This window comes from Nicotiana tomentosiformis, chromosome 3, assembly GCF_000390325.3.
Source record: "Nicotiana tomentosiformis chromosome 3, ASM39032v3, whole genome shotgun sequence".
Classification (NCBI taxonomy): Eukaryota; Viridiplantae; Streptophyta; class Magnoliopsida; order Solanales; family Solanaceae; genus Nicotiana; species Nicotiana tomentosiformis.
This window is the reverse complement of record NC_090814.1, coordinates 95,602,395-95,614,342: the sequence shown is the minus strand read 5'-3', so window position 1 is coordinate 95,614,342 and position 11,948 is coordinate 95,602,395. Positions and strand designations below refer to the sequence as shown.

The following is an 11,948-nucleotide window of genomic DNA, read 5'->3' as shown; positions in this document are numbered from 1 at the left end:
TTCAGGATTTACTGGTGTATTAAAAAATTGGTGGGATAATTATCTCTTCGAAGAAAATAAAGGACAAATCTTGGGAGCCACTACAGTAGCAACTGTAGCAAAAACCGAAGGAAGTATGCAAGTTGCAGAATAAGAAGCTAGAGAAGATGTTACTGCAACTTTAAACTATTGTATTGCTAAACACTTTTGGCCAAAATTGACACCAAGTCCAACAGACGTACAAGCTATGCTAGAAGTTGCATCAGCGTCCTCTTCAACAGAAATCTAGAATAATGGAGATATGGAAGGCCCGTAAGGTATAGCTCAAGCCTACGCCTATACAGATGATGACTAAACAGTATCTTGCCCTTTCAGAAAAGCAAGAGAGAGGATAGATGACTCTTCAAAAAAGCAGAAGCCATCTGATAAGGATAAACAAAACAAAACAAAAGACTTTGTAAAAGGACCGACAAACCTTTATAGCCCGCCTCGTCACCGGGACCATCGGGATCTTCTCCGCCCCTGGATCTGCCGGAACCCCTCGGAGTCTTCTTCATCCTCGGGATATGTAAACTTCTTGGCCTCGGCCTCGAGCCTATTAGCATTTTTGATCTCGGCCGATAAATCGAAACCCCGGGCATGAACTTCCTCGAGGGCCTCCCTTCGGGATTGTCACTTCACGTATTCAATGATGCCTTTCAGGCGGTCCTAGGTTGCCTCAGCATCAGCTTTGTACTGGGCCATCATCTTCTCGACATCGGCCCATGTTATTTCAGCCACTAACTTGGTTGCTTTAAGCTCCTTGGCGAGGGTATCCTGATCGGTAACAGCCGAGCCCAGTTGAAACCGGAGGTCCTCGAATTTTTGGGACCAAGCCTCAACTTTCTCTCTCACCGCTCGAAGTTGAGCCTCCATCGAGGCCAGTTGCTCCCGGGCAGTCTCCTTTACCGAGGCAAAATGATCCATCTTGCCTTTACACTCTTCAGCCTCGACCTTGATTACGTCAATCTCGGCTCGGAGTTGGTCGATCTGGTCAAGCTTCTTTTGGACCTGCGGGTTCTGACCATTAGTCACCATGTCTATCTCGTCATCACTAACTTCAAATATTTTTACCTGTACCACCAGGTCGGCATGTTCTTTCTGAGCCGTGTCCAACTCAGTTCGGAGGTTTTTGACTTCTCCTTCACGTTACTCGCTGAGAAGATTGTACGTCTCTCTTCTCAACAAGCTCTTTGACTTCAGCCTCGAGTTGGCTCAGCTCATCCTGATACCGGAGGAAGGTCTCGTGGTGAAGCATTGAGCCCTGCAAAATGAGGAAAGGAAAAAGCATTAGAACCCTCAGAAACTGAGTTTAAAGATAAAAGGGGATAACAACACCTTACCCGGTTTAGCGCCTGTTGCGCTTCATTGAACAAGCATGGCGCATCTAACTCGTTCATTTTTGCCTAGTCTTTTTCGGTTACCAGGCACTGGATTTAACTAGCTATCACGAAGGGGGCGAAGAGAACCCGGGCATCCTCCGAAACAGTGATAATAATTGATCGCTTCCGACTAGGATCCGCACTCGGGGAGGGGAATCGGTTGACCAATCTCGGGCTCGAGTTAGGCCCCCTGCCTCCGAGGATGAACTTTTCCTCGGTACCTCTAAGTCACCCAGCCCAGTGAAGTCTTCCGGGGTGGTGGAGTCCACGCCGTTAAAAAGGCAACAGAGAGGATCGTCCGCTTTGTGAGCCCCTTCATTGGGTCGTTCTTTCACCGTTCGGGCCTCGTTGTACATGTACTCGGTAATTGAGGGCGACTCGGTAATATCTATCACGTCGAGTGCCTCCTTCGGGCACCGGCATCCCGGGAAGTCTCAGCTCCGGCCTCCTCATCAACCTCCCTAGCCTGAGGAAGATCGGCTTCATGAGTCTTTTGTTCAACGGCCCCCTGCTCTTCGGGGAGCGACGGCTCGCGGGCCACAAAAAGCTCTTCCTCTTCAGATTCGTCTCTAAGCCAGTAGAGCAAGTCCGAATCTGGTGCTCAGGAGCTGGAGTTCTCCTTTGGCTTACGAGCCAACATTCTCCTTGGTTTTTTCCTTTCTGAGATCAGGGAACTCGGGGCCCTTCTCCTTTTCTTCTCTCCGACCTACCCTGGGACAGGAGACTCAACAGGCAAGTCCTCGTCCCCGACTGGGGGTCTAAGCTTGACGATTTTAGGCAAACCTGCAAAAAGGAAGAAAAAGAAATAAGAACGTGATGCTAAAAGAAGAAGCCTAACACAACCTACTCGGGAAAGAAATCTTACCATGGGAATGGGCCTCCCAAAGGCCCTTCGAGAGTTTGCGCCACGAGTGCTCGGAATAAGGCATCTGTGAGATAATACCTTTGACCCACTCCTTGAGTCGAGGAATAGCATTTGGTACTCGAGCGACAGCTACACCACCACGAATACCAATGAGAAAAAGAGAGATGAACATGAAATCAACATTCGAGGAAAATTTTTACTTACGTGATGCATTCCACTTCTGGGGAAATGGTCTGAATTCGGCCGGAATCAAGTCTGAGGTCCTCACCGGACAAAACGACCCTGCCAGCTTCGATCCCGGTCTTCGTCGATGCTCAAAATGTGACTTTGTTGGCCCGACGTACAAGCTTTATCAGTCCCCTCAGAAGATTCGGGTACTGTATAAGCGGAGCAGATGGTCGATGGTGAAGGTGCACGAATCGATTTTATTCACAAAAAATCAGAGGAGGATCACGATCCTCCATAGTGAAGGGTGAATTTGGCCTAGGCATACGTTATACCTCCTGCAGAAGTCTAAGATGAATGAGTCCACCGGGCCCAATGTAAAGAGATAAGTATAAACACTCAGATATCCCTCGACATAGGTGGTAATGGTCTCTTCGGAGTCAGGGACCACGGTGTCCTTGTCGACCCAGTTGCAGTCTTTCGGACCGTGGAGAGGTCCTCTTCGGTGATTGAGCAAACGTATCTCAAGGCATCCTCACGCCAACCCTATACCCAAAGAAGGCTTCTCAACCTTAAAGTCGTCGGCGACCGAACAACCCTCGGGAATGAACATCTTCAAGGGAAGTTCTTCTGTGACCACATTAACAGCGGACCCCTCAAGGTCGACCACATCAGGAATGGTTTCGTTGATTTCGGCAGTCGGTTGGGAGGTAGAAGCGACCTTTTAGGGAACAAATTTTGAGGTTTTTGCCATTGTTATAGGGGAAAGCTCGAAGGAGATAGAGAAAGGTTGAAAGCTAGAAGCTCATATGTGTTGGCTTGAGTGGATGATGAGTAAAACTTTTGCAAAGGAATCTCGAGTAACGGAGGTAAAAATGCTAGAATATGAAAAAGAGTAATGAAATTCTGAGGGTACGGGGGTAAAAGGTTTGATGTAAAGTAAAAAATGAACAAAGGAGGGGTTATTTATTGGGGTTCCACAATGTTTCGCATCCAGGGACAACCAACCGACAAGTGACGTGCATTTAAGGCTATTATGACATGACTGACGAGACATTTCGGGCTTTTGGTCGTTTCTATCACGGTGTATTGAAGAAGGAATCGGGGTGCTCATATCATTTCTTATCAGCTTGCTCTCCGAGAAACGAGGGGACTATCTGTATACGGGTAAAAACCGAGCTCATGATACATTCTGGCCCCCAATATGATAAAACGAGATCGAGATATGATTGCAAAGGATCATAATCGAAGCAACGGTCTCATCGAGTCAGAATCCAGGGGCACGATGAATGCCCTCGAGAATATCGGGGTTATGATTCGAGATCGATCCAAATCCTAAAAGACTTCAGAGAACATTATCGGGCGATCAAGCACGACCAACAGAAGGCCGTAATATCCGCAACCGGCCGGATATCACGGCATGGATCTCGGCACGTATCGATGAAGAACCGGCAATCAGTTAAACAAAAGATTTTTTACCTTTTATGAAATTGTACTTAGAGTAGGATTCCTCAACTATATAAAGGGGGTCTGATAATTCATTAGATACATGCTAACATGCATTCCAAAGCAATATACTACTATTTTCATTCTTATTGTAAGCTTTTTCTCTCGTTTATTAATATTGTCCACTGTGAGCCCGGATCGAGGGTGAATGTTTAACTTAAGATGGAATCATTCTCCTCGCGTGGTTTGAATTTACTGTTATCTTTACTTGTCCATTCTAACTCAATTTATCGTTTTGTATCAAATTAGTCTGCATATCTTTAAAATCACTTACAAATTTAATTGTTATCTGATTTTGAGGGTAAAAAGACGGAAAGAAGATGAATCTTCTTGAACATATAAGTGATGGACCAAGTTTTAACTTGGATATGAAAAACAGGAAAAAGTGTACTTAAATTATTGTTTTCTCAGAAAGCTTAATGGGTTATGTATGTCTGTGGTCAATGAATTTAACTTGTCAAATTTTTGAATCCATAGCAGTAAATTAGACAGACAAATAAGAAAGTACAGGATAAACATCTGGGAATCTTTTCTTTATTTATTTTTTCTTTTGTTTTACTACATGAGCCACAACAAATAAAAAAAACTAGCAAAACATTCCAATATGATATGACAAAATTAGATGCAAAAGAAAATTAACAAGGGATGTAACGATTGTGTTTGGATTTTTTAATTAATTGTTTATTGGGCAACAGCTTTTGGGGTCTCTTCTACCTCCTCCTCTGCTGGCTGTTCTTTGGGCTCCTCTTTCACAGCCTCAACTTTGACTTCCTCAGCTGGTTTGGCTGTCTCCTCCTCCTTTGCCTTCACCTCCTCGGCGGTGTTTTTCTCAGTGGTTACTTCCTCAATCTTGGGAGCCTCTGATGCTGGTTCAGAGATGTCTACCAAAGGCTCCTCCTTCTTAGTCTCCTCCCCATCCTTTTTCTCCTGAGATTATTTATAGCAAAAGGAAATTAAAATAATTTTATTGCAGTAAGCCTCAATCCTAATTAAATTTAAATTAGTTGGGCTAAATATATGAATTTGTACCCTATGTTGAATAATAGTTCCAAACAAAAAGTGATAAAAGATACGTATTGTTTTCTATGTTATGTCACTTCTCCTTGTGTTAAAAGTAGCGTCAAATTTCATTTTAATCCAACAAATTTTTATTTTCCAAATAAGCGGTACTCTTTCTTTAGAGTCCGGTAGGTCAATTAACTATTTCTATATCCATTCTGTTGTATTCGTGTCAATTTCATTTCAATGCAATTAAGAACAAAATAATGCAACTAAACATGTTCGCATTGGATATTCCATTTTTGGGGGGTAAAATGAACGATCAAATGATGATTATATATACACTATACCTGAGGAGCAGGAGTTTCCTGCTCGGATTTCTTTGGGGTGACTGCAGGTTCCTCGGCAGGGGCAGGGGCCAAGTCTTTGTCCAAATCCTTAGGTCTGCTCGCACAGGCTCCCATGACTAGTGTCTGAGCTTTGCGAGCTAGGAGGCGATTGAGAAAAAATTAGGAATCAAAGGAGAGGGCTGTTTAATTACTTATGTTTGAAGCTTGAAATTGAGAATGAAGTAAAGCAGGTTTTTATAGAAAGGCTGAAGGGATGGCCTAATTTGTTGCTGTATCGTAGAAACATGCGCACCTGTTGTATGGACAATCTGTAAACAATTGACCTAAAACTATTATTGCGGAGAATCAGAAAGTGGGAGGCCTCGACGTTGTAGTTCGTTACAAACATGCGTTGAATATTCATTGTCATGGCGGAGAACCTGAGATATGGCAACTGGCACACATCCTAATTCCTAGTCATAACTTCTTTCTTGTTCCACTTCATATTATATGACAAATACGATGTCCATAGCTTTTTTCGACAAAAAACTAATAGCCACTTCAATTCGTGTCTGTGCATGGACGGTTCTCTAAATATTAGTAGTAGCTAAGACTAGACAATTCTCATTTCTCAGTTTCTATTGGATGTCACAAGCTGATGCAGTCACTCAAAAATACAATCAGTCATTCGCGCTATTAACATACAATAAATGTAATATTTGGGAAATGTAATACTCACTTCTTACTAGTAGTCTTCCTGCAAAAGCCGGTCAAATAAGACTATATTCGTGTCACTTACAAGTTATAAGTCGTCAAAGGTTGAAGATTTCAAACCATATTACAAACTTAAAGTATATTCTAAGAGCATGTAGCGTAAAAGATGAAAAGAAAACAAAATAGAACATTTCCGACTATCAAATTGCATTTAGGAATTTGATGAAATATCGCAACGCCTTGTAGGTATTAGGACTAATTAATTAAGCAAATTGGACCTCTTGCGTCTTGCAAATTACTCCCTCCGATTCAAAATAAGTGATTTTTTGGCTTTTTTTTTATGGTCCAAAATAAGTAATTTTTCCAGATTTCAAGAATGAATTAATTATTTTTTTCCTACACTGCCCTTGGAGTAAATAGTGTTAGAGTATGTGTTAGGAGTGTTTAAGTGAAGAAATAGTAAATGTTAATATAGTCAATTTCATTGCTAATTAATGTTAAAAGGAGAATTTCTTAATCTGTGTGAAAATAACCAAAAAAAATACTTATTGTGAACCGAAGGAAGTAACTGATTAAGATTTTTTCGATTGAGTTCATTTGTATTCCCTTTCTTTAATTAAATATTTATATTAATGTTAATCTAAAGATTGAGTAGACTGTCCAAATGAATTATATGTGTCACATGCCGACTTACTCACGTATGTCAGCGGCACCAAATAGCCCGTGCGGCGCCTGCAGTTCCCCTCGCTGCAGGCAAGACTTTTCTTTTCCCAGGTTTTCCAAGCACGATCTTGTGTCTGTGGGGAAGCTTGTCTAGAAGGCCTGCTCCAACTGTGCCGCCCTATGATGTCTAGGCTCATGGCCTCGACTAATTGTGGCGCTTCTCGTCTTAGGATCATAATCCATGCGCGCCCTGGGGTTGGCTAAGGACATGTCTTGTCCCTCGCCTGACACTGAGCATCGCTTTCGCATGCACAGTCTAATCCTCAAGCTTGACACTCGCCTCGTGCATCCGCACCCAGCTTGTGCTCCACCCGAGTAAGGCAACCTTTAGTCCTTGGCCATTGTCATGTGCGTCTTTCGTGGCATGCCTATACATAGCCCTCGCGACACACTTCCATCCCGTATAGTGCAGTGTCGCCCCACAATTGCACGTCTAGGCCAACGGACCATTGCTCGCATGGCTGAACCCAAGCCATGCTCATAAGTCGACACATGAGGCCTCTAAGATAGGTGTTTCAAGTATCCAATCGGCACAGAGGTCTTCTTCCAATATTTCGGCAGCCCGCGGGGCATACCCGTCCCACACGTCGAGCCTCCAGCGCCCGTTTGGTGCCCAACGCTAGCCCGAAGGTGTCGCACCGTCCATAGAGTTCCCAAACTCGTATGGATATCCTTTGAGTCGTCCAGGAAGGCCCTTGAGGTTCCCCCTCAAGGTCGCTCATTCTGTACGGCTTGGTGACAGCACGCACGGGAGAGGCAAGTTGAACTTCAATACCTCTACCCCCTTATATATGCTTAAAATTTAAGAACCCAAGGTTCCTGAGTAGACTTGTCTACGCCAGAGAATCAGAAGGAACTTTTCTCACCGGTTCCAGCCCGAAATTACAACCCCAAAATGCGGGTTGTGACAGTATGTCTCAACTAACAACCAACACATAAAATTCTCCTCCAAGAGATCTCTTGAATAAGAGAAATTAAAAATAAAAAAATAAAAAAGCTAAATATTATAGCTTTTTTTACCCTTAAAAATAGAGTTCACACTGGACAAAATAATTATTTTATTATTTTTCTAATATTTAGAAATATTCATTTATGTAGAAAGCCTAATATTTAGGAATTTAATCTTTTCCTTATATAAATTTTAGTTTTATAAGTCCTTCTTTATTTCAACTAGGTAGGAAATATTAATACTTACTATAAGTTTAAATCAATTAAACCAGGTTCCTTCAACAATAGCGTTTACTTCTTGAAAGCTTCAGTACATTTTTTTTCCGAGAAAAACCTCGTTTCTCATCGCTAATATTTAGTACTTATTTAGGAACACAATTTGCCTTCTTCTTGAGGAATGAATAGACTGTGCCTCCCAATGATTAGCTAAAGGAGCGAGAGACATATGGGTTTAAAATATACCTGTTTAACGGGTCGGATTGACCCGGTTTCGGACCGGCCCGGACTGGTAGTAGGGGCCGGGTAGGGCTGGGTTGGGGGAGGAGGTAAGGGGTTAAGACGTTTATATTTTTCTTACCGGTTAACCGGACCGGTCAAACCCGGTCAAGGAAAATCACTATTGAATTGGTTAACCGGACCGGCCCGGACCGGTTCAAGGACTATTTTCTGAATTTATTTTTTAGTACATATAGCTAAAATTTCTTTTCGACTCTTTGAATTTAAGAAGAAAGAAAAATATAAGGATGTTGTTGAAAAAATGCAAGCAAAATTCAAAAACTATTTCTTTCCAATTCCCCTGATTTACTTAATTGGTGCTGTTTTAAATCCTTCTATAAAGATGTCTAATTGTCACCAATTAATCAATGTTTTATATACTTATATGGAGATTGGACCAACTGAAACCTCAGATATATATTATTGTATGAACAAACTAAATGATTATTTACAATAATTATATAATTATTATGCAAATTTAATTGATGATGATGCCATTAATATTGGCAATGTTAATCCCACTATGCATTGTACTACTTCTACTGCATCTGCTACTATGGATGAAGATGAAGGCCTTGATGGTTATAATATTTGGGCTACATTTTCTTCCACTCTAACTAGTAGCAGGAACATTGATGAACTTCAATTTTACTTGCAAAAGCAATTAGAGCCTCGCACAAAGGAATTTTCTCCGTTGGGATGGTGGCATGAGAATGAAAAGCAATTTTCTGTTCTTTCCGCTATGGCTCGAGATGTGCTCAATGTGCCAATTTCAACTGTTGTATCAGAGAGTGCATTTAGTCAAGCAAGACAACAACTAGGAGACACCCAACACCAATTGGGAAGCAATGCTTTGGAAGTTTTACTATATTTCAGAGATTGGATTAGATCGGAACGAAAAAATAGAGACGTTAAGATGTTGATAAACCAGAAGACAAGGAACTTGGAGATATATTAACACATGGTCACCCATCTGAATTTAACACTCCAGAAGATGGCCAAGAAGTTCATATTGATTATGAAGAACTAACTAAGGCAATGCAAAACCTTTGAAGTTCTGGATTTATATTTAATAATTAAACTTTGAATTTACTCTTTTTTCGTTAATTTAGTTGTTATTAAATGTAAACTTTAATTTGCAAGTTTGATATAAAAAAAGAACTTGCAAATTATAATTTTTTTTTCCATCTTCATTGTATTCTATTATCTTAAATTCTTAATGAAATATTCAAATATAAGGATTTTAAAGCCTTTGCATCCTTTATTCAAACACTCTTTTTATAAGATTATTTTTTTATTTTATATTTTTACTTTATCTTAATATAAATTACGATAATTATACAAAATATAAAAAAAAAAAAATACAAAAACTCGGCTCGGCACGGCCCCTTTGGCCTGTAACCGTTCCGGTTCATTAAATCACTGGATGGGCCCCGACCTGGTAAAACCGATAGGGAAAAATGGTACCGGCCTGGATTGTTGACCGGCCGGTCACATTTTTCTTCAACTCGGACCGGACCAGACCGCCCCCTGTCGCCTTTAGTTTAAAATCAAATTTTTTGCATGAAACAAAGGAGGCATCAAATATAAAACATGAACATCACAAGTTCAAACGAAAAACGTCACCTTTGATGATTCTTCGAGGAAGATTATTGTTGGCCATTTAATTAAATTGGAGGTTCTTTTACTCTTCATCCATCTAATCTATTTTGGCCTGTTTTGCATCTTTGAGAGAAAATACATAAAAGCATAATAGGTTAGGTAAGTTTTTACTTTGTTACGTTCTGTTTACCTTTTATATTAATTATTCTTATACGTACTTTAGATACAATTGTAAATATTTTGCGTAATAATTTGTAATTATAATTCTCCACTGATAGTAGTTGGGTTGAATGGTGTGATTTTGTGTTCAATATTTTTGGATGTAAAAAGTTTACTTGTGACAGTTCAGTAAGCTTATTCCTAATTAGTTTCAATGTACAAGAAGATTTCTTCCAGTTGCTTAATTGAAGTCAAATTCCCTCGACATCATTTGTGCGTTCGGTATATGTTAAAAGCTATTTCTTGTAGTGTCGAATATTGATTTGTACCGTTATACCATTAGTTATTTTGTTCGGTATGCGTTCATTATATTTTGTTGTATAAAAATATAAATGTTGCATTCAAATAAATGTTATAATTAATAGTGTATACGGGTAAAACCAAGTCCAATGAGCACCCCGATTTTCCGGTGAGGCAAACGAAGCAGGGACGTGACTGTAAGGAATCGGAATCAAAACCAGGAGCCTCTCGTACAAGGGCCCGAGCAAAACACCCACCCTCGGAGCCTTTGGGGCCACGTCCCCCAGGTCCGATTCGAGTCCCAAGACTTCGGAGAGTATTATCAAACGACCGCACACGACTAACAAAGGGTTGAGATATCCGTGCCCAACCGGATATCACGGCGTGAATTTTAGCCCGTATTGGCAGAAAATCAGTGATTAGCGAAAAAGAAGATTTTTTACCTTTCTTAGAATTATACCTAGGGTAGAACTCCCCTACTATATAAAGGAAAAGCTAATTATTCATTAGGCACACGGTAACATGCATACCAAGGCAATATACTTCTGTTCTCTCTTTTTCTAAAAGTTATTCAAGGTTCTTGTTTTGGTTCATAAGTTCTTTGTGAGTGCAAACCTGGAACCGAAAGCAGGTTCCTTGTTAAGCCTTTAACCGAGCTCAGATTCACTATCACTATTGGTTTGGCTATTTACTACATCTTTTATTCGCTTTATCTAACATCATTAACCACTTGTATTGAATTGATCCACATATCCTTAAAATTGCGTATAAATTTAATTGTTATCCATTTTCAAGGGTAAACAGTTTGGCGCCCGCCGTGGGGTTAAGGATAATAGTGGTAATTTGATACAAATTTCCATAACGCACTCTATTTTATGCTTGTTCTTAGAAATTTTAATTTCAGGTCAACTTAAGAATGTCAAACTCTCAATCTGCGCACTTGAATGTTGATGCTGAGTCTGGCCACCAAGGCAAAAACAACAATATAGTGCCTAGCAATGAGGTGCCCCCTATTGACCCCAACGGGATCCCAGTTGCGGACCCGATCGATGCCAACTAGTATGTGGCCATCGATGCAAATGCCAACCGACCCCGAGAACACCATTCTCGGAGGGGCCCGATTGGAATCTCGAGGCACGCATGACAGTGAAGGCGACGGGATCAATCTGCGGGTGATCTTCGAAATGTTACAAGCTCAACAAGCGGCGATAGCCCAGTCAAAAAACTAAAGTCGCGCCCCAGCAGAGTTGAGCCCGAACTATCCTGGGAAAATACTCGAAAAAATGAACAGGTCACATGAAGGCTGGGTGAAGTTGAGCCCAGGCCAATCCCGAAATAATAAAGATGCTTGAAGAACTGACAAAACGGGTGGAATCAGGGGAGAAGAAGATTGAAGCCAACGACAAAAAAGTAGAGACCTATAACTCAGAGTTGATCAAATTATAGGAGTACCCCCGATATTGAAAGGCCTGGATTCCAAGAAATTTGTCCAAAAGCCTTCCCCCCGAGCGCAGCACCGAAGCCATTCCCGAAGAAGTTTCGTATGCTTGAAATTCCAAAGTATAATAGAACCACGGACCCAAACGAGCATGTGACCTTCTATACGTGTGCTATCAAGGAAACGACTTAGAGGATGACGAAATCGAGTCGGTTTTACAGAAAAAGTTCGAGGAGACCCTGTCGAATGGAGCAATGATATGGTATCACAACTTACCCCTAATTCCATCGACTCATTTTCCATGC

The 11,948-nt window shown here is 41.1% G+C and overlaps 1 protein-coding gene across 1 annotated transcript; it reads right to left on the bottom strand.

Moving 5' to 3' along the window:
• Positions 1-4,454: 4,454 nt before the first annotated feature.
• LOC104119998 (uncharacterized) lies at positions 4,455-5,499 on the bottom strand. Its single transcript, XM_009631640.4, has 2 exons — positions 5,286-5,499; positions 4,455-4,863 (listed from the first exon to the last, which is right to left on the bottom strand). Exons 1-2 carry the CDS (start codon positions 5,397-5,399, stop codon positions 4,618-4,620), a joined length of 360 nt encoding a protein of 119 aa, XP_009629935.1. The 5' UTR covers positions 5,400-5,499; the 3' UTR covers positions 4,455-4,617.
• Between the last annotated feature and the right edge of the window lie 6,449 nt (positions 5,500-11,948).